Source organism: Camellia sinensis, chromosome 14 (assembly GCF_055761805.1).
Source record: "Camellia sinensis isolate YWXY chromosome 14, ASM5576180v1, whole genome shotgun sequence".
Classification (NCBI taxonomy): domain Eukaryota; kingdom Viridiplantae; phylum Streptophyta; class Magnoliopsida; order Ericales; family Theaceae; genus Camellia; species Camellia sinensis.
The window spans coordinates 6,452,696-6,474,682 of record NC_138974.1 but is presented as its reverse complement, the minus strand read 5'-3'; the positions used below and the strand labels follow the sequence as shown (position 1 = coordinate 6,474,682).

The 21,987-nt window shown below is 35.6% G+C and overlaps 1 protein-coding gene across 1 annotated transcript; it reads left to right on the top strand.

The window, feature by feature from the left end:
* Nucleotides 1-514: 514 nt before the first annotated feature.
* Nucleotides 515-2,030, top strand: LOC145807433 (uncharacterized). The gene has a single exon (XM_082905615.1). It carries the CDS (start codon nucleotides 682-684, stop codon nucleotides 1,615-1,617), a length of 936 nt encoding a protein of 311 aa, XP_082761741.1. The 5' UTR covers nucleotides 515-681; the 3' UTR covers nucleotides 1,618-2,030.
* The last annotated feature ends 19,957 nt before the right edge of the window (nucleotides 2,031-21,987 follow it).

The following is a 21,987-nucleotide window of genomic DNA, read 5'->3' as shown; positions in this document are numbered from 1 at the left end:
ATTTATTTTAAGTTAATTTGGGTATTTCTTAAGTTTTTTTTTGGATTTAAAACATACCTAATATATTACAATAAACTACAATAGGAGGGGACCCTTTTTTTGGGTCTATTTTCAATGGATAACAATGTTAATTTTTTTGAATAGGCCTTTCAATTTTTTAATGGATCAATTTATTTTAAATTAGTTTGGACATTCTTTAATTTTTTTTTTGAACTTAAAACATATCTAATATATTACAGTAAACCATAATAAAAGAACCCCTTTTAAATCTATTTTGAGGGATTTTAAGTCATGATCTGATTGGTCCATGCCCAGGACCGGCCCTGTTTCTTCATTTGTGTTTCACATTATCAAATAATTAGACAAATATAGTAATAACAAATGAATTTTAGGACAGCCGTAAAACTAAAATCGGGGACAATTTAGCCATTTGACAAGTCTAATTGATGGAGCTTGGGCCCTCTTTCATTCTAGAACTTCAAGCCACCAAACAAGTAACCCCTTCAAAATCTACAAAATTCAAACCCCTCATGGAAGCCTCTAGTCCTTCAACAACTCCATCCTTTTCCCCATCCTTCTTCACCCCAATCCTCTCTCCTCTTATATATATCCTTGTGGTCATCTCTCTCTCTCTCGCTCTGTGGACAAAACAAACTAGGAGAATAAAGTCCTCAAAAAAACATGGGCACTTTGGTGGGACATGTAGCACCTGGCTTTGGCTTCTTTGTCTTTGGTTTATGGCACCTCCTTAACCATATCAAACTCCATGCTCTCAACACAAACTACAAATCCATGCCATGGTTTCCCACCTCAAAGTTAAGGTACTTAGAGCTCTCCTTGATCATGGCAGGCTGCTCCATCTCTATAGCTATGGAACTCTTCATCGGCCCCAAACGCCACCAGCCTTTTGACCCGGATGGCACCATTCCCTCCAACCATCTTCACAACTTTGAACATTCCTCAATATCCATGACTTTCTTTGTTTATGCAGCTTTTGCCATCATCCTTGACCGAACTTGCCCGAAAGCCCAATATGGTCTCACCCAATTGCTTGGAGCCCTTGCCTTTGGCCAGCAACTCCTCATCTTCCACCTCCACTCGGCTGACCACACAGGTGTTGAAGGCCAATACCACTTGCTCCTCCAGATTGCCATATTTGTCTCTCTCACCACCACTCTCATGGGTATTGGTTACCCTAACAGTTTCTTGATCAGTTTTGTTAGGTCTCTTAGCATACTATTCCAAGGTATTTGGCTAATGGTCATGGGCTTCATGCTTTGGACCCCACAGTTCATGCCAAAAGGTTGCTTCATGAACTTGGAAGAAGGCCACAAAGTGGTCCGGTGCCAGAGTCATGAGGCGCTCGAGCGTGCCAAATCACTGGTAAACATCCAATTTAGCTGGTACTTGATTCTGGTGACCATTTGTGCCATGTGCTTGTACTTGTTCTTCATCAAAATTCATGGAGAGAAAGTCAAATACCACTCGCTATCAAAGTATGAAGTACAAGAGGCGGAAGGTGAAGATGTTGAGGCCCAGAAGAAAAGTAAACTGTGTGAGTCGAGGAGCTTTGTTCGCATGGGAAAAGCCTTTGCTCCAATGGACCTTGAAACGTAGAAGAAGAAGAAGAAGAAGAAGAAGAAGAAAGGAGGGGTAGATGTGAAAGGTGGTTAGGTATGTAAAAATGAGAAATATTAGTAGGTTGGTGGATTCTTAGTTCTCTCTCTCATTTATGTTATTTTATTGTTTAAGAGTTAAGCCCACAATATTAATGTTGGCTTAGTGAGAAAGCAAATGAGCCTAATGGTTTTGGGTAAAAAAATTGAGAGGGAAAATAGGGGTGTGATACTGTTTGGTTTTCATAATGCATTGATGGCTTTTAGCTTAAGCTTAGGGTTGAGTCCATTGTGTTTGTTTGTATAGGAAAAAATGGAAAAAAGAAAAAGTAGGGAGGAAGTTAGTGAAGTTGTGGCTTGACGACGAAACCATCAACTTACAAAGGTCTTTTATCTGAGAAATTTTTGAATACAGATAGGGTAAGTGTCATATGATACCTTTTTTTTCTCTTATTTGTTGGGAGAGTGGGAGCTACATTTATATATTAGGTGATGGAAAAACAACATAGGAGGCCATGGTGTTTGTGATTGATTGAAGGTACCATATGGCATGCCATAGGGTACCATATCTGCACCCAATAATTTTTTCTTCATCTAATTAATATAATTCGATTCTAGACAAACTCCAAGATTTTCAATTGATTTTATAATAAATATTCTATAGATTTGGGGAGCAAGGATTCCCTGTCCCCAAATATTTATGCCCCTTGTCTCAAATCACTCACAGCTATTGGATCATATGAGAATTCCAAAATTTGAGAATCTCAAGACATATCTAATGGTTGTGAGTGATTTGAGACATGGAGACATGGATATTTAAGGACAGGAGATCCTTAGGCAGATTTGGGTACCTTTTGCAAGGGTGTTGGGACCATTATTAAGCTATATATACGATTAACGATGTATATTATTTTATGGAGACTTACGTATAAGTTTTAATAGGTAAAATTATTATTTAATAGAACTTGTGAGAATTAATGATATTTTTTATCAAACATTATCAAAAAATTCCTAATTATTAATTTTTACTGATAGTTTAAAAATATTGTCACAAAAAATGTCACTAATTATAAGTTTTAGTAACAATTTAAAAAAATCACCACAAAAAAATTACTAATTTTTAATTTTCAACGACAATTTGACAAATTCGTCACAAAAAAATATCACTAACTGTAAGTTTTAGAGACAATTTATAAAAGCCATGATAAAAAAGTCACTAATTGTTAGCGACATATATAAAAAATTATTTTTAACGACGATTTTATTAAGACTTATTTTTAATAGGACAAATTAAATTCAATTATTATGACTTATTGATAATTCATCCTTATTTTTTTATTTAATTTAACCATGCATGAGATCGAGTTGACTCAACTGGGCTGCAAAGGCGAAACTCGATTTTATTTCATTAACTTATTTTCTTATTTTTAAGCATGTGTTGTTATCATATGCAGTCACTGGTCCTAGTTAGTAGGGAATTTTGCAAGACATAGTGGTAATTGTGGAGTTGAGGTGAGATGTACATACTCTTTTGGGAAAGGGTCCGACTACAGTATAGAAAAATGGTTTTTCTGTATCATACCTAAAAGTGAAATACTAATTCCAACACACTTTAGTCACCAGGGAATTACCGGTTTTGCAGGTGGTAGCTTCTTCTTTCTTTCTTTTTTTTCTTTTTTTGAGAACAGCTAGTGACTTTCTAATGCAATTGGGTTTTACGTCAAATTGTTTTTTTAAAAAAAATACACTAATCTTTTTTAGGGTTTAAAAAAAAGATTGAGTTCCATAAAATTTGACATGATTATATTAGATTTCTTTCAAAATTTAATTTACATAATATTTAGTTCATTTTTTAATAACATTTTGTTAGTTGTATAAATAATAAAAAATGATGTTATTTCTTTAATATTGAAATACATATTTTATCTTTTTTTATTCTTGTATTTATATACTATCTGCATTATCTGCATTAATTGTGATTGTTTTAACTTTACTAAAAAGGAGATCGGTGTAATTCTATTAAATTTATGAAATTTATTATATTTAGTAATAAATAGACTCAAAACAAATGGTAAGTAGAGTTACATTAAATAGTAAGTTGTCCTATTAGGTGTGTACGGGGAGCAAATATTTCGCAGAGCCCGTACTCCTTTCCGCCAAGCTCCTTGTCTGTCCGATCGACCTGCGAACACAACAGCGGTGAGCTACCCGGCGGTGTGTGGCCAGAAAACCCCTCCGACGGTCAAGTTAGCACACACTCAGGGATCTAGAGAGAGAGGAGAGAGTTGAGTGTTTAGGTTGTTCTCACCAAATTATGTTCCATCCCAGCATGGGGGGCGCAGACTCGCTTATATACTTTCTGTGCGCAGATCTGCTCCCATTAGTCTCTTGACACGTGGTGCTGCTCTCCCATCTGTCAGCACAAATCCTGCAATTACCACCTAACCAAACTGTCAGGCTATGCTAGCAGAGCCCGGCAGACCAGCGGAACCACCTCGGCCTTTCACGACCGCGCTGCGCAGCGTACCCGAGTGCTCCATTGCCGAACTCCATACAGCTGAGCTCGGTAGCATTCCGGCATAACCGAGCTAATCGTGCTCCCATAAAACCTGGGTAGCAAAAGCCTGTCTCGGCAAAGGTGGACCTCGGAGATGGGCCTCGATCGAGCAAGTTCCAATCTGGGGAAGCTCGGTTCAAAACATGAGATCGTCCTCAGGCCCTGGCCACGACCGAGCGAGATCAGGCCCGGGTAAGCCCAAGTTAGCTAGGCCCAAACTTGCTCGGCCCCATCCTATCCGGCTTCTTTCACGGCCCAAAGCCAGACTATAAATCTCCCTCTCAAGGTGTGAGCATGGTTCGATTTGGTTTAAGAGATCAATGACCAAATGACTACTTACTGATTCATGAAATTTGAAATTAGACCATAAAAATCTTATAACAAAATCAAACTGAACCAATAAAACGAAGTTCGATTCAATTTGAAATCATAGTTTTCACAACATGATCATAAAATATTATTTACAACTTATTTGAACATCAAGCAATATATATTTTTTTTTGATTAGCAAAAAAAAAAAAAAAAAAACATTATTGATAAAAAAGCATACATTTCATATGAAATCACATCAATAAAGAAGAAGAAGCGCAAAAAGTATCAAAGTAAACTACCTCAATCCCAATTAGGTTGGCACCAAGGAAGATACCCAATCATTTACTAGCACAACCACACAGTTGGTGAGAAACCAACAACAAAGAAAAACCACCAAAAAGCATAACGACCATCACTAAGCAACTGTAGCAGCCTCTAGTGATGCAGGGGAGAAAAGCAACCTCCCAAACAACTCAAGTCCCACCCCTTATGCAGAATCTCACTTGCTAAAGATTGTGAACTAAGTCATTCATTGAGTAATTGAAGGATGGGCCAGAGCTTTTAACCCACAATGCAATCCTAACCTTAATGGATTCACACAGACCATCAAGATCTGCCTGTGCATTGTTGAAGATGCTATCATTTCTCTACTTCCAAATTGACCATAGCACAGCTAGGGGGAGTGCTGTCTAGATCATCTTCTCATGTTTTTTGAGCTTAATACTAGTGTACCAATTTAAAAGGCTATTCACAGATCCATGCATTACCCATTGTATACCTTACCAATTTAAAATTCTGGACCAAATCTTCCAAATAAAGGGACAAAAAAGTAGCACATGGTTGACACTCTCCACCACCTCCTTACAAAAAATACAATTAACATCTATATCATCACTGGCAACTCCAATTCTTTGTAGATAACTAGATGTCTTAATATCCTTCATTTTCAAGCTAACCAACCAAAGAACTGAATCTTGGGTGGAGAGACATTCTTCCAAATGAAATATGCTATTTTACTATTATCTACAAAACTCAACTCACACCACTTGTATGCTGAGGCAATAGAGAATAACCCAAATGTCTCTGCATCCCACTCAAACTATCACTCATTTCTTCCCTAAGAGCAGGTGCTTGATTAACATCTCATACAACCTCCTCAATTCCTCCACCTTCCATTGGAATAGGGATCTTCTGAAGCTAATATTTCCCTTCTCAATCCCATTTCTGCTACTTAGCACCAAATTCACAGATTCAGCTTTGTTCATTGATAAAGAATACAGTTTGGTAAATTCCTCTTTCAAAAAAATATTGCCAATCCATTTGTCCACCCAAAAATGTGTTCTCCTCCTATCCCCAATAACTGGACTTATGTTGCTTTTGAAGAAGTCAACCAGTCCAGGTCTATACCAGGCAACACCCATAATACCTTTCCAGATTTGAGAAGACTTGAGACTAACCACAGGTAGTGGCCACTATCCCCTTCCAGCCTCACTGTATTTGCTGTAGATCACCTGCTTCCAGAATGCATCATTTTTAGAGCCAAACCTCCACCACCACTTCAAAAGAAGGCAATCATTCATAAGTCTGATTCTCTTAACTCCTAAACCTTCTTAGCTTTTACTCTGTGAAATCTCCTTCCAACTGACTAGATGAATTTTTTTTCTAAGCTCATCACCTCTCCATATGAATCTAGATTGAATTTTGTCTATTTTCTTTGCAACACATTCTGGCATCTTAAACAAAGATAAGTAATAAATTGGTAAACTAGATGGCACATATTTTATCAAAGTTAATCTACCAGCAAAGGATAGAATGTCCTCTTCTAAGAAGCCAACTTTTGTTTGCATTTATCAATCACTGGTTGCCATGTCCTTATTTTTCTTGGACTAGCTCCCAGCGACAGCCCTAAGTATTTGAATGGCAGATTTTGGTGAAGACAATTCAATTTAGTAGCAAATTCTTTAGTAAGGTCATCATCAACCCCAATCCCACATATCACACTCTTATGATAATTAATTTTCAGCCTAGATAATACTTCAAAAAACCTCAAGATCCTTTTGATAACGATAATCTCCTCCCCTTCTGCCTCACAAAATAATATTGTGTCATCTGCAAACTGAACATGAGTGATCCTAACATCATTTGAGCCTACCACTATCCCTTTAATCAATGCCGTCTGCAGAGCTCTCACCAATATAATACTAAGAACCTCAGCCACAATATTAAACAAAAATGGTGATAATGGGTTACCTTGTCTTTGCCCTCTCTCAGGGTTAAACTCAGATGTAGGTGATCTATTTACCAAGATAGAAATTTTGGTTGAGGACACACACTCTCTAATCCAACTAATTCATTTATTGCCAAACCCAAAATTTGAAAGCATAGAGAAGAGGAAGTCCCAATTAATTGAATCATAAGCTTTCTCAAAATCCAGTTTTAATATAATGCATTTCTTCTGTTTCTTCTGCCAAGCATCAACTATTTCATTCGCAATCAATACTCTATTCAAAATATTTCTTCCCCAATGAATGCTGATTGAGATTTACTAATAATTCTTGGCATCACTTTCTTTATCCTGTCTGATAAAACTTTTGCAAGAATTTTATACAAAGAGCCTATGAGACTAATATACCTAAAGTCATTAAGGCAAGAAGGATTATCAAATTTTGAAATCAAAGCCACAAAAGAACTATTAATTCCATGGACCAATTTAGAGTTTTGGTGGAATTCCTTAATAAATTGTATCACATCACCCTTGACTGTGAACCAACATTTCTAAAAGATCATCAAGTTGAATCCATCAGGTCCAGGTGCCTTACTCCCTTCACAGTTCTTTATTGCTGCTATTATTTTTGCTTCAGTAAATTCAGCTTCTAATGCATCACTAACCTTAGTTCCCCTAATGGATTTAAAAGGACCAGATAAGCTTAGCTTACTGGACCAATATTCAGTAAAATGGTTTATGAAATGCTACAAGACTTCAACCCTTATATCTTCAGGTTCTTCCTTTATAACCCCATTCACATTAATTGAACATAATGCATTCTTGTTGTTCCTGGAAGAAGCCATAATATGGAAAATTTTTGTATTTCTGTCCCCTTTTAATTCCCAATTAGCTTTGGATTTCAACACCCATATCCATTCCACCATTCTACTCAATTTCCAAGCTTCCTCTTTCGCCTCCCTTCTTCTAGCTAACTCTGCCTAGTCAGTGATCCTTCTTTAACTGCCAGGTCAAGCATGTGTAGCTCATTCTCAAGAAGATTGAGTTTAAACTCCACATTTCCAAAAGCTTCTTTGTTCCAATTTTTCAGGGCCAGTTTTAGTGCTTTGAGTTTCCTTAGGCATTTGAAACCAACCCAACCCTCTTCAATAGATTCAGCCCAAACTTTCTCTACAAAGCCTATGAAATTTGGGTGTAGGGACCAAGCATTAAGAAATTTAAATGGCTTTGGACCTCAATCCCCCATATCTTCCATAAGCAAGATAGGACAATGGTCTCAAACTCTTCTTTGTAAGCCCTCATAGTTTGAAATTAAACCTATACATCCACTCCGGACTGAGCAAGTACCTATCAAGCATACTCCATCAGCAATATGTTGTCATTTTGCAAACAAAAATAATTTAGATGATTGTTTAGAACTAATTCAACTGCTATACAAAATCATACTTGCAAAAATATAGGATTAACAACTTATGACAAAAATGTAATACTAATCAGGTGATTTATATAAACAGATCAATTTAGTTCCAAATTAGAATCGTAACTATAAAATTACGGGCCAAATCATGAAGTATGGTTCACCTATTTTAAAAATTAAGACCAAATTAAAAAAAAAAAAACTAAATCAAACCATGCCATTTAGTTTAAGATTGAACGTTACTTACCATTTATTGATCAAACTTTAAAGTTGTGTAATCAAACTTTAAATAAATTTTGAGTCACACAATACTAAGTTATTTTATTGTTTGTGTCTTATCACAAGAAGTAACAAGTAGATTGCTAACGAACAGTAGGTATACAAAAATTGTATATGTAATGAAATATTGTCATGGAAAGTCACAATGAGTGGTAACTAAATTCAAAGCAAATGGTAAATATTGTGCTTATAAATGATAACTATTTAATGATATCTTACTTATTACTCAATCAAACATCAGTTACCCCTCAATTAGACTTTATTTGTGTGTTAATGAGACTCTACTTACTACTAAATTAAAACGAATGATAAGTTTTTCATTTTGAATATTATTTTCATATTTTGTAATTTATATAAATTATTTTTATATTATAAGTTTTACTTATAAATTCATTCATATAATTAATTTTTATATTTAGATTATTTTATTTTTATATAATTTATTTTTATAATTACACAATCTACTTATTAATTTATTTTATAAATTCATATTATTAAAATAAGTTTAAATAATTTACAATTTAATTTTTTTTAGTTTACAATTTATTTTTACTTGTTTTATTTATTTTTAAAGACTATATTAAAAATATATATATGTTTTTACAACGACTATTTATAAAATTTGGAAATCACTAACAAATTTTAATTAATTATAATTCAGATGCCATAGTTTACTTTCTACAACTTACAAAAAGAGAAAGGTGTAGAGGGGAGGTAATTAAATATGGTGTGTTATTAGGGTGTCGTTTGGTAACACTTACGTTTTTAGTTTTCTATTTATATTTACAAAAATTTTAAAAACTCAAATAAAAACTTGTTTGGTAAAATTTTTGATTTGTAAATCAGTGGTCTCAGTTTATAAATTTGGCCAAAAAATGTAAGCTCAAAAAAGGTGTTTCCATTTTGAGTTTTCAGTTTTTTTTTTTACCACCCAACATAAACCATCACCTACCACTATTTTCCACCACCGTCTTCCGCCACCACCACCCACCCCCCACCACCACCTGCCACCACCAGCCACCAGCCGCCACCACCAGCCACCTGCCACCCATTCGCCACCACCACCACTACCACCACCACCCACCCCTCGCTACCACCCACCTGGCATCCACCCGCCACCACCCACCATCCGCCACTACCATCCACCGCCCGCCACCACCACCTGCCACCTACGTACCACCACCACTCACCACCCACCTGCCACCATCATCCACCACCCGCCACCACCACCCACCGCCACCACCACCCACCACCACCACCAACCATCCGCCACCCACCCACCTGCCACCACCACCGACCACCCGCCACCACCACCACCACCACCCACTCGCTACTACCCACCACCCGCCACTTACTCGTCACCACCCACCACCACCCGCCACCCGCCACTCGCCACCCGCCATCACCACCACCACCACTCACTTGCTACCATCCACCACCCGCCACCGTCACCCACCATCACCACCCGCCACCTACCTGCCACCACCACCCACCACCCGCCACCACTACCACCACCACCACCACCCATTCGTTACCACCCACTACCCGCCACCGTCACCCATCCACCCACCCACCCACCACCACCACCACCCTCCACCTACCCGCCACCACCCGCCATCCGTCATCCACCCGCTGCCACCACCACCCACCCGCCACCACCCGCTACCCATCACCCATCATCACCACTTTCCACTACCGTCTTCCGCCGCCACTTGCCGCCACTTGCCACCACTTGCCATTTCTCACTCTTTTTTATATTTTTAAATTTTTTAAAACATTTTGTCAATTACCAAACGCGTTTGTAGTTTATGTTTTTCTAAAAATAAACAAAAAATAAACAAAAATCAGTTTATAAAATTTTTGTAAATATAAACTGAAAACGTAAACGTTACCAAACAGACCCTAGTTGTTTGCATTTAAAATTAAAAGGATGACACAATTTTCGAGATGTAAGATAACTTGATTAGTAGGTAATATTATTAAGTTGTATTTTATTTTCTTTTAAATAGTAAGTTTATCAGTAATACTACGAACTCATACTTAACCAACAAGAAATTATTGAGAATTATTATTTTGTAATTCAAATTTATTCTACATATGGATCTCATACTCTGCAAATTTAATTTTCACTACATAATCACCCATCCAACAAAAAATCTAGGTAGATAAGTCTGAATTCTAGACTTATTCTAAGTTTATTCATAACAAGTGGTAAGTGAGTTTATGAATTATTAAACTAGAAATATGACTTTAAACAGAATGTAAAAATGTAAAATTTTATTAGACTTAATTTATTATTCAATAAGACATCATTTCATTTGACTTGATTTACTGCTCAATTAAATCTCACTTATTAGTTAATGATTGGACTTAACTTACTACTTAATTGAGTCTCACTTACTACTTAATGAGACTCTACTTTCTATTTCATTAGACTTTACTTACTACTAAATTAAACCCCACTTAGGCCTCGTTTGGAGAGTGGCTATTTTAGCCAAAAAGCCAACTAAAACTTGTCACATCACCTCTCTACTTTTCTGCATATCTTTTCATAAAAAGCCAAAAAGTTACTAAAATAGCCTGTTCCCAAACGAGGCCTTAGTATTTAATAAGACTTTTTTTTTTTTGATGAGCAAAGAAAAAGGAACTTTATTGATGAAAACGAATATAAAATTACATCAACAAAGAAGAAGGGGAGGGGGAAAAGGAGTGCAAAGAGCATCATAGCGAAACAAAACAATCCTAACTAGGTTGGCACTGATAAGATTGCCCAATCATATGCTAGCACACCGCATAGAGTTAGTGAGCTGGTGAGTAACCAACCACAATTTGCAAACCCAAACCCAAAACACAACCAAAAATTTAAAACATGACAAAACCAACAAATAGAAACACAAAAACAACAGCCAAAAAAGCTAAACAAAAGCAACAACATGACCTCCCAGAAACTCCTTTGAATCTTATAAGCAACTTCTAAACTCCACCCACATCAGAAATCAGCAATAAAGTCCTCTGCTGGAGGATCCAAAATGCAGACCACAGATAGCACAACATTCTACACAGAAACAAGATCAGCAAAACATTGGCTAGAAGCAAACCATCAGTCAAGCAAGTACTTTAGCAGCAGGACATCCAACAGATCAAACCAGAAGCCCAGTACACCATTATTTCTTGCAGCAGCTACCAGCAGAGGATGGGGAAGCCACCATTCATCCAAGCCCACAAAAACTCCTATGCTAACAAAGGACCACCATTCAGCCAAGCACAAAAAACTCCTATGCTAACAGAGGGCATATAACACCAATTCCACCACTACCAACCAAACCACAAGTGTTCAAGACATCTGAGCACAGGATAACAAATAGCACAAAGCCACCAATAAACCTAATATCTTCCTAACCTGCTGCAATTTAAATGAGACTCTACTCACTACTTATTGATACTGTACTTGCTGATCCATCAAACTTACTTACAACTCCATCAAACATAAGTACTACTCAATAAGACCGTGTTACTATTGATTGGTGAGTAAAATGGGAACAAATGATAAGCAAAGTAACAATGACTAATAAGTAATAAATTAGAAATATGACTTTTAAATTGTGAAATAAAATGTAAAAAATTATTAGACTTAACTTAGTACTCAATAAGACACCACATCATTTGGTTTGATTTACTTCTCAACTAAATCTCACTTATTGCTTAAGTAGTGTATGCCCGTGCAGTGCAAATAATGACGAGATCAAAATGTAATTAAATATAAAATTATTGAGTTAAAATATAATTTATTCCATTTGTTGCTACAAATTTGAAGTCAAATATGAATAGAGGTGGGGTTAGTTTTCAAAAGTTTTTATTTTATTTTATTAAATCTTGAAAATATGTTTAGTATTTGTATATTTTGAAAATAGACATTTCCTAACCAACTATTTAAAATGCGGCAAGTAACTCAATCATAAACATTTTGTTTTTATTAACAAACTTTATGACTCTAAAGTATAAATTTCATATCAACATAAAAATTAAAAATAAAAGCACCCTTGCTAAGCAAGTCAAGAAAAAATTGTAAACACAAAACAAAATACACAAACCAAAGGTATTGTATATTTGTTAATGCTCTATAATTCAAAAACAATTACACCAAACAATGCACACTAGCAAGTGCTCTGCAATTCCAAAAAAAATCAAATTAAAATTAAATACCAGACAGTGCACACTAGCCAGTGCTTTGTAATCTAAGAAAATTAAAATTGAAATGCACATCAACCAGTACTCTGCAATTCCAAAAAAGTCAAATTAAAATTAAATACCAAACAATGCATACCAACCATTGCTTTTTAATATAAGAAAATTAAAATTAAATTACACAGCAATTAATGCTCTGTAATCTAAAAGAATTAATTTAAAACACCAAGCCATGTATACCTACTAGTGGTATTGCTGCAAATCACATTGTAATAGTTGTTTGCAAATTATAAACTCGAAACTACGTGAGAAAAATATAGAGAAAAAAAAAAACCAAAAACCTACAAGTGATATGCAAACTTTTCAAACATACCTAATTAAGTTAAGAAACAACTAATATACCTAGGTAGTTCAATATAAAGCTAGATATTGGGTCATTGAGCAATCAACAATATTTTTTGATTACTACTAAATCACCTGTACGTTTTTTGAGCACTACTAAATCACTTGTACATCCATGAAAAATACTAAATCACTTGTACAAAAAGTAGCAACCATACATAGCAGTCAAATGGTTTTTTCCAAATCACTTGTACATTTTTGAGAATTAAAAACGAATAGCAAAAAGTCAACTTATCTCTCCACTTTTCAAAGTGAAACCATTGATAGCAAAATTGATTATAAAATCTAAAAATTAATGAGAAAATTGCAATTCATTGTAAGTTTTCAAAAAAAAAAAAAAAATTGTAAATCAATGGTAAAGCTTATCAACTTAATTCGTTGCAAATTTTTTTTTTGGTATTTCTACTAATTTCCAATTTTGCCAAAATTAATTTCAGTAATTAAGTGTCATGGATAGAAAATACTTAAATGGGTTACAATCAAATTGCGAAGAAATAAAAATATAAACATCAAAGATAACCTATATAATAAAAACATATAAAAAAATGGCTTACCCTGCAAGTGTGTAGACACCTTATTTTTGACCGCCCTTACGACTTGGACATCATCGCTTGCACACCCGATAATGAGTGTTTATGCTTGTTAAGTGCTCGAAGTCCTCAGCGAAATGCCACAGCTTTGAGCCTTCAAACCCTACACACCTGTTGCCTTATTTTTGGACCAAAACCAGAGTTTTTCAAGCCTGTAACCTCTTGTAGCCTGCCGGCCCCTTCTATTGGCTGCTGGCCACTACTTCTGGTTGCCGGCCATTGATGTGGCCTGCCGGCCACAAGTGTGTTTTGCAGATATTTTTCTACCAGCTATGCTAGCTGTTAGCACAGATGCATGCACCTTCTTACACGTGTATGTATTGATATTTCTGAGGGAGTTGTATAGTTTTCTATATATAGGAGGTCTCCTTTTCCATTTTGAAGGTTGGAATTTTTAGAGAAAAAATTCTCTCTCTCTCTCTCTCTCTCTCTCTTCCTACAATTTTCTCTTTCTTTCTTGCATTTTTTTAAAGCTTTTTTTAGCTTTTGCCTATACACTCTTAACCAAACCTCTCCATCTTTGAGCTGAGGTACCTTTGAGCCTAATTTGAGCTCTTTAGGGTGTGTTTTCCTTGATTTGTTGCCTAGAATTGGTTCTCCTCTTCAAGAGGAATAAAGTTTTGCTTCTCTTCTTGATTTATTTACTATTTTTCCTACTGTTTTCCCTTTATTTTTAGGCTATCTAAACTCTATATTTTAGGCTGAAACTTGTGGTTTAAGGCCAATAAAGGTTGAGGGGTGGTTCATCCTTTACACCTTACTTTCAAGGCTTTTACCCTTGTGTTTTCCATCTTTACACTATCTCTTTTTGAGCTTTTAAACACTAATTTTCAGAGTTATTTCAATGGCTAAAATGTTGTTTTGAAGTCCCAAAATTGGAGGGGGTAGTGTTTGTTCACTAGCCTAGCATACTCCATGTTTTAGCTTATTATTCTAGCTTTTGTTAGCTTAATTCCAACATGTTTTAGGATTGTTTTAGTACTGTTTTAGGATTGCTTTCAAGTGTTCATAGCATTTGAGCTTTCTATTGCCTGTTTGTAGTTTAATAGTTCTCATAGGTTTGGTGGTTTAGGCCTTAGCCACCTTTCTATTTGAGTTGATAGTGCTTATTTATGGTTTTTCATACTTGTGATCACTCTTAATCACCTCTGCAACCTCCCTCATTTCTTGGCTTTTCATTTGCTGTGAAAGTTGGTTCAAACTAGTTACTTGTTTAAAGCATGAGATTGAGGTCTTGTGCTTAATGATTTAATCCCTTTTAGGGTTCATTACCAACGGTATGAAACTTTTCTCATGCCTAAAACAACTTTTGGTTTGATGCTTCTTTCCATTAGAGAACTTAAACTCACTTTTGGACTTAATTGATTAAAGAATTGAAAGGTAACTAAAATGGAGTAATACAATTGGTGACTAAAAAAGGGCAAGATAATAATTTGGTTTGGGTTCAATAAGACGTTAATTGAACCCTTGAGTCTTGAGTCGTTTCACACTCATGAGTAATGCAAACGGTTCAAGATTCATTGTCAACTAATTCCCTTGATCATTCATGATAGGGAGGTGGTTTTGATGGTCTTGTTTTGTTGCATTCATTAAACTTGCATCCTTTGGTTCATAGGCCATCATGCAATGGAATTGCATTTATTGATGGTTTGTGAATCAAATTTTGCCACTTCTTTGAGCTGTTTAATGATAAGGAGAGGTAAGTTGTGGAAAGGAACCTTTGAGAATACCCTGTTCCTGCTCTGTTTGCTCTTTGTTGTAGTAGGAAAATCCAGTCATCAGTGGCCGGCAGTCCACCATTGATGGACGACATGCCATCACTTCTAGCCTGTCGGCCACTTGTGCAAAATCCAGCAGTGTACTTCTAAAATAGAATAGAATTGGTCTTGAGGTGGAAAACAGTGTAAGTGTTCTATTATGCAACAGAGGTATCTAGCAGCAGAACATCGACCTTCTTCAGGTAGAAACGCATTCACGCATGAACCCTCCCTCGATGCTTAGGATCCGTGAAGTGATGTTAATATTAATGTTGTGCTTGAAGTAGTGGCTTTGTAATAGCTAATTTGTTTCGTATTGTAATTATTTAATTAGCTAGAGTAGTTAACTAATTATTTTATTCGGTTTGTAATAATTAGTTAAGTAGTTTAGATAAATTATTCATTTAGGTTTGTAATAGTTAATTAATTAGCTTAGCTTTAATTAGTTAGTTAGTTTATTTATTCGGACCCTCTCATGTGAGGGCATAAATGTTGTAATAATGTGTATGTCTTCCAACCCCACGTCTTTCTCCCTTTTATTTACTAGTTTATGATGGTTAGATTAGGGCATCATGTCTTGTTTAGCATTCCCTATGCTTGCATCCACTTGTATTGCATGCACCGAGGCTCGGCGCATCATTCTAACTTGCATTGTTAGTGAAACATTCTTTGAATACGTGCATAGACCGCATGCTATCAAATTAATTCATATGCTATATTAGTAGCCGAGCTTAGTAATTGCATATCACATGTGTTGCATTAGTCATGTTGTATAGTTAGGATCATGTATTTTTTTTAACTCGTTCATCTTTTTGGCTTGGAGTACTAAGTGAGCCTTTACTCGCTTTAGCATATCGCATGCGTGTGATTGTTGCCATGTCTAGCATGCTTGCCATGAGGCTAAATACTTAATTGATAAATTGCTTGAATGCCTGTGGATGAAGGCTAGTTGCTTGAATTGGAATAATTTGAGTAATGTTCGTATGTGATCACTTTTTCAAGTGGTACATATTCACAAATAATTTTGCAAACGAACATGAATCAAGCGTTCCAATTCTTGCAAATTTAGTCTATACTTGTGTGTGTGCACATCACATAGTAATGCTAGCCTAATAAATCGGAACAAGAGGATATAATGTAGATAAGATTCATATCATGATTAGTAAAGGCCGATCTTTGATCGGGCGAGTAGGGGTGCTCAATTCATGACCTTCCCCTCTCATACCTAAGGTCTTGAGCTGAGACAATCTTGGTGATGACGGACACGTGGTCTTTGGCACGAGTTATAGGTTTCCTAAATTTCCTAAAAATATTTGGGTGGTGACTCTGTATTTGGCAAAACAGTCCATTTTTGACAATTTGGTTCAAAATCTATTTTCCAAAAGATTTGCCGGATTTGGACTCTTTGGTGTTTACCTATTTCACATTGCACTTGTCAGATTAGATTTAGAACCGCGAGAGTCCAATATTGTAGGGCTTGTTCGTCTTTCGAAAGGGAGCCATGAAAAGTCAAGCTACAAAGTGTTGAGATTAACCTTGGTGGAAATTCTGCAAATATATTAAAATCTTTTTAATATTAGTTGACAATTATTTCAAATCTATTCAGAATGCAATAGCAACAATCCAAAATTAAATGCAGTAATGAAAGAACTAGTAGGATTGCAGAATGACAAGTAAGATTACACAAAAGTCAAATATTTTTTTCCAAATCACTTGTACATCTTTGAGAATTTAAAACGAATAGAAAAAAGTCAACTCATCACTTGACAACTATTTCAAATATATTAAGAATACAACATCAATAATACAAAATTGAATATAGTAATGAAAAAAATAGTAGGATTGCAGAATGAAAAATAAGATTACACAATTTACTTGAAAAAAGTCCTAGTTATGTAGAATCTAGTTATTTTTTCTAAGCATGCCATAATCAATTCCAAAAAGACAAAAAAAAAAAAAAACACTAATATAGTGGACTCAATTCCATAACTTGGGGTTTCTTTCTTGATCACGTTAAATTTAAGGGACAATCAATCTAGTTATATTTTTTCTAAACATGCCATAATCAATTCCAAAAAAAAAAAAAAAAAAACACCAACATAGTGGACTCAATTCCATAAAAATAAATAAGCTATAACTTGGGGTTTCTTTCTTGATCACGTTAAATTTAAGGGACAACTTCAAAATAAAGAAAGTTAAAATGGTGTTCTCCTTTTGGAGCATTGGAATCCATGCCAAAAAAAAAAGAAAAAAAAAGAAAAGAAAAAAAAGAAAAAGAAAAAGAAAAAGAAAAAGAAATAAAAACCCAAACCAAATTTGTGCACAATTTATTTGAGCAGAGAGATAGAGAAAAAAAAAAAAGGTGCAAGAGCTTTTCCTTTGGCCGTCCACTACCACCCAAATATAACCAAACATAGGCATTAATAGGAGGCCCATGGTTTAGGAACAATAACACAGGTTGCATTAACAATTGGGTTGCTAATTCATGGCGCTCAAGTTTGCTTCAACGGTTAATGGTTAATTCATGGCTCTCAGTATATTAATACCACCAAAAATTATTTAAAAAATAGCAATAAAAAGTTTGAACTTTGTCGAAGGCAGTAATCTATTGTGAATTCGCAACAACCATCACCAATTGTAGTTCTCTAATGAAACTTGGCTCAATCATTAGCAACAAACTTGCGACACAATTACTTTGGGTTTTGTTCGGTTTTAAAAAAATAATGAAAGGAACCCAAGTCAATTGCCTTAATGAGTTGACATCTTTTCAGTATCTGAAAGCTACCCATAAGACTCAAAGTCGCCAATAGAAAAACAGTAGCCAAAAAAAAAAAAAAAAGAAATTAATTTTGATTAAAATACAATCATAAAGACCTTTCAACATAACCAAGAAATGGTAGTAGCCAAAATTTCAGCAACCGAACAAGACAAACTACATTCCAAAGAATATGGTTACCAAAGAAAAACAGAGATTATTGATACAAAGCCATCAAAGTTACTGCCTGAAAATTTACAGTAGACCTTACATCATATCAAAACCCAAACAAAAACCCTACATCCTCACACCCTCTTCCAAAAAAAAAAAAAAAAACAAACCCAACATAATATACATGAAAATATGATAGAACAATAACAAAAAAGGGAAAGGAAGTGAGGATTGAGCAAGAGAGGAGGCAAAGATTGAGCGGTGTTGTCATAGTAGTGGGTATTCTTCGATAAACTTCTAGAGAGAGGAAAAAGTATTTTGTCGTGGTTACTTCATGGGTGGGAACTAAGAAGAGGAAGAGGTGTGGTAGGAATGAGAGGAAGAGGTGTGAGAGAAAATGTAGTTTGAAAATTTGAAATTAGAATGAGAGAGAAAGAGAGAGTAGATGTCTGTGAGAGAGCTGGAGAACTTATTGGTTGGTCTTGGGCACTGCCATGTGGTGTCCAACGGTGTTGTGATTGGTGAAAGTGATGGGTTCACGATTTTGTGTTGGGTGATTGGGGAACATGAGGGGGTATGAAAGTTTGTGATTGGTGAAGGGCATGGCCATGTAACGCCCCAAGACCAATCAATAATTTTTTGAGAGCGCTGAGGCGTGTTTGGTACTTCATGGGTGGAAGCCGAGAAACTAAATCTGGACCATTGAAACTGAATAAATCATGACTATTAAAATGATTAAGTTGCAGAGAATACAGTTGGAGGAAAGCAAGCTGTAGATAATTCATGTTGACCCTTAAAAGCTGCAATCTCAACACTTGAAATAAAATGTATCTCTAACACATTTTTGACATATTCTCAAAAACCTTCTTGCCTTATTATGTAGATTAGTCTGCACCCTCCTAGAGCACATGAAGTAAACAAAATGGGTTCAAGCACTGAAATGAACAATTTAATTCCCAACGGAAGCCAAGCTTTTTGTTAAAGGATTAGGATACCTTTAATGGGTTAACATGGTGCACTGAAATGTTATGAACAACAGTTGCAAAAAAAAAAAAAAAAAAAAATCAAATAGCTTCAACTATTCAAATCCTCCCATAAGCAAAACATGAAGCCAACCCTTTTGGATCCATTTAGTTTGCTCATGGGAAGCAACCAACCCACTGCCATAACAAAAAACAAAATTTAGATTTAAAAAGCAAACTTTTCGCTAGGCAATGCAACAACAAACTCTAACTATCTCATCATTATTTACACCATGCCTTTAGAGTACCAGCTACAGATGCAGGGGACATGTATGTGTTTTTGTAACTTTGATGGCTTTGTATTAGTACATTTCTAGTGTTAGAGAGTGTCTTTTTAGAACAAAACCCCAATTGGCAGTTGATTTAGAGGCCAAAAAAACATATAAAAACTATATGTACTTACATGTTGGAATTCAAGTCATATTAAGAAAATGCAGATTAAATAAAACATGATACAAAATCATTTTATTATGAAGAAATTAGATTTAATAATAGGGTAAATTACACTTAACTCCCCTGAGGTTTACCTTAGTTACAGATACCTCTCCTATAGTTTCAAAAATTTCACAAACCTCCCTTACTTTTGAAAATAATAGCCAGATTTCCTATTCTATTAGAAGCATGTTACAGAAATAACCAAAAAGAGTAACATTAGCAACAATAAACACAAAATGCCCAAAATACCCTTCCCATCCCTTATAAAACAATACACACCTTTGTAACCATTTCTCTCTAATTTTTTAGTATCTATAAACTTTCTCTCTAAACAAAATGACAATAATGAGTATTTTTTTTACACCAAGTTAATTTTTTATATATGTATATGTTTTGAATTGCCTTGTACCAGGAATGTTGGTTATTTAAAAATTAATTTTGCACCCAAAAAAGAAAAAAAATAATGTGAAAATGATGAGTATTTTTTTTTAATTTTTTACACCAAAATTAATTTTTATTTTTTTCATAATTGAAAAAAAAATTGATTATGAAAATTAAACCAAACAAAAAGTGTTAGGATTCACTTTCCCTATATAGTGTGTACATATGTTTTGAATTGCTTTGTACTGGAAGGGTTGGTTATGATAGTTGTTTGCTTTTTTTGGCTTTCGAAGGATAATAGTGTAAATTTAAGCGTGCCAGGAAGGATCAATCAGTCCTTACAGAATTTTTATTGCCAACCAATTATCAGATGATTGTGTTGAAATTCTTTCGGTCTCAATGAAGAGGACTTTTACTGGTGGCATGTTTTAGGAGAAATTTATAAGAAATAACAAGTACAGAACAATTCAGAAACTGAATTTCATTAAGTAAATAGGAACTTACAATAAAATGACCTAGCCTTGAAAAGGTTTACAGCAACGATTACTTGAAACTACTCCTAGGAATTGAAGTGCTGAAATGTAAAGAACTGAAAATGTAAACTGGAAGAAAAATATGAAGTAAATAAACTGGTTTCTCTAGGCCTTCTCTTGTATTTTTATTCTGCAATGGTAACCATCAAAGTGGACTTCTAACCATCGAAATGCTCTTCCACGATCATTGGTTATGGCCCTGAACAATCTGCTCCCACAACGCTTTCTTTGTAGTTAGGCTTCCCTCTTAAATTTGAATTTGAACTATGAGTAACCGTTGGGTCACGTCACCTCGCGCCTTCTAACTATTTCCATGCGACGTAGACCCATCATTACCAATACGGATTGCCACGTGTCCATTGCCGATTGGAGACTTGCATTAACTTCCCAAATTATCCTTTACGAGCCACGTATTAAGCTGCGATTGGCCTGTACCAAATATGTAGTCAACATTACCCCCCGCACTAATATACCCAGTACTTGGTGATATTAATGGATCAATGCACTCTATCCACGTCCTAAGACGTGCATGGACTTGGTTGAAGCATAACCGTCTTCTTAAAAATGAAGCACTGAACTTCATTAAATTCTTCATTTTCCTCCACTATCTGCGAATACAAGGAGACTGATACACCTTCAATGGCCAATCAAGCCTTCTCTTACATTGATTGAGCATACGAGGAGGTGTTTGATAATGACAATCGTCCTTGAAAGAACCTTCATGCATTTATTGGCCACACTTATCTGCTCCTATTTATATAAGTTATGGAAGCCTTTGCATGGTACTAACCTTTGGACCAAGCATTTGCACAAATGGATCTTGGAAGCTCTTCATCTGCTCCGAAACTCTCCACACGAGATGAAGCTGCTTCATCTTTTTCTGGAAATACTGGCTGGGATACTTGGTCAATACCAGTTCAACCTCAAATAAGGGAGCGGATTCATCACAGAATCTTTGAATTCGATGATCCTTTTCTGGTGACTCTTTTTTTCCAAAGCTCAGTAGTATATCCTTACATATCCATTGATCGCCGCCGTTGTTTGGAGGGCAAACTGCTTTCGGCGTGGTATACTTCCTCCTTACCAATGAGAATAGTGCAGAAGACTCCCCGTCCAATCGAAGCATTGAGATTCAGTTCCTCTGTTTTGGCTAAGAAGGCCAAACATTGTTTTTTTGACTGGCTGGATATGGTGAATGACCTCTAATTCCTTCATTCTTTTGGGATGGACCTCTTTGCACCCCCTCTTCCTTAAAACCCGAACTGGATGGAAGAATTAAGGCTTACTTTCTTAGAGGGTCAGCATTTCTCTTCCTATTAACCTCTAGTTCCTCAAACTGCATTTCAGCAGT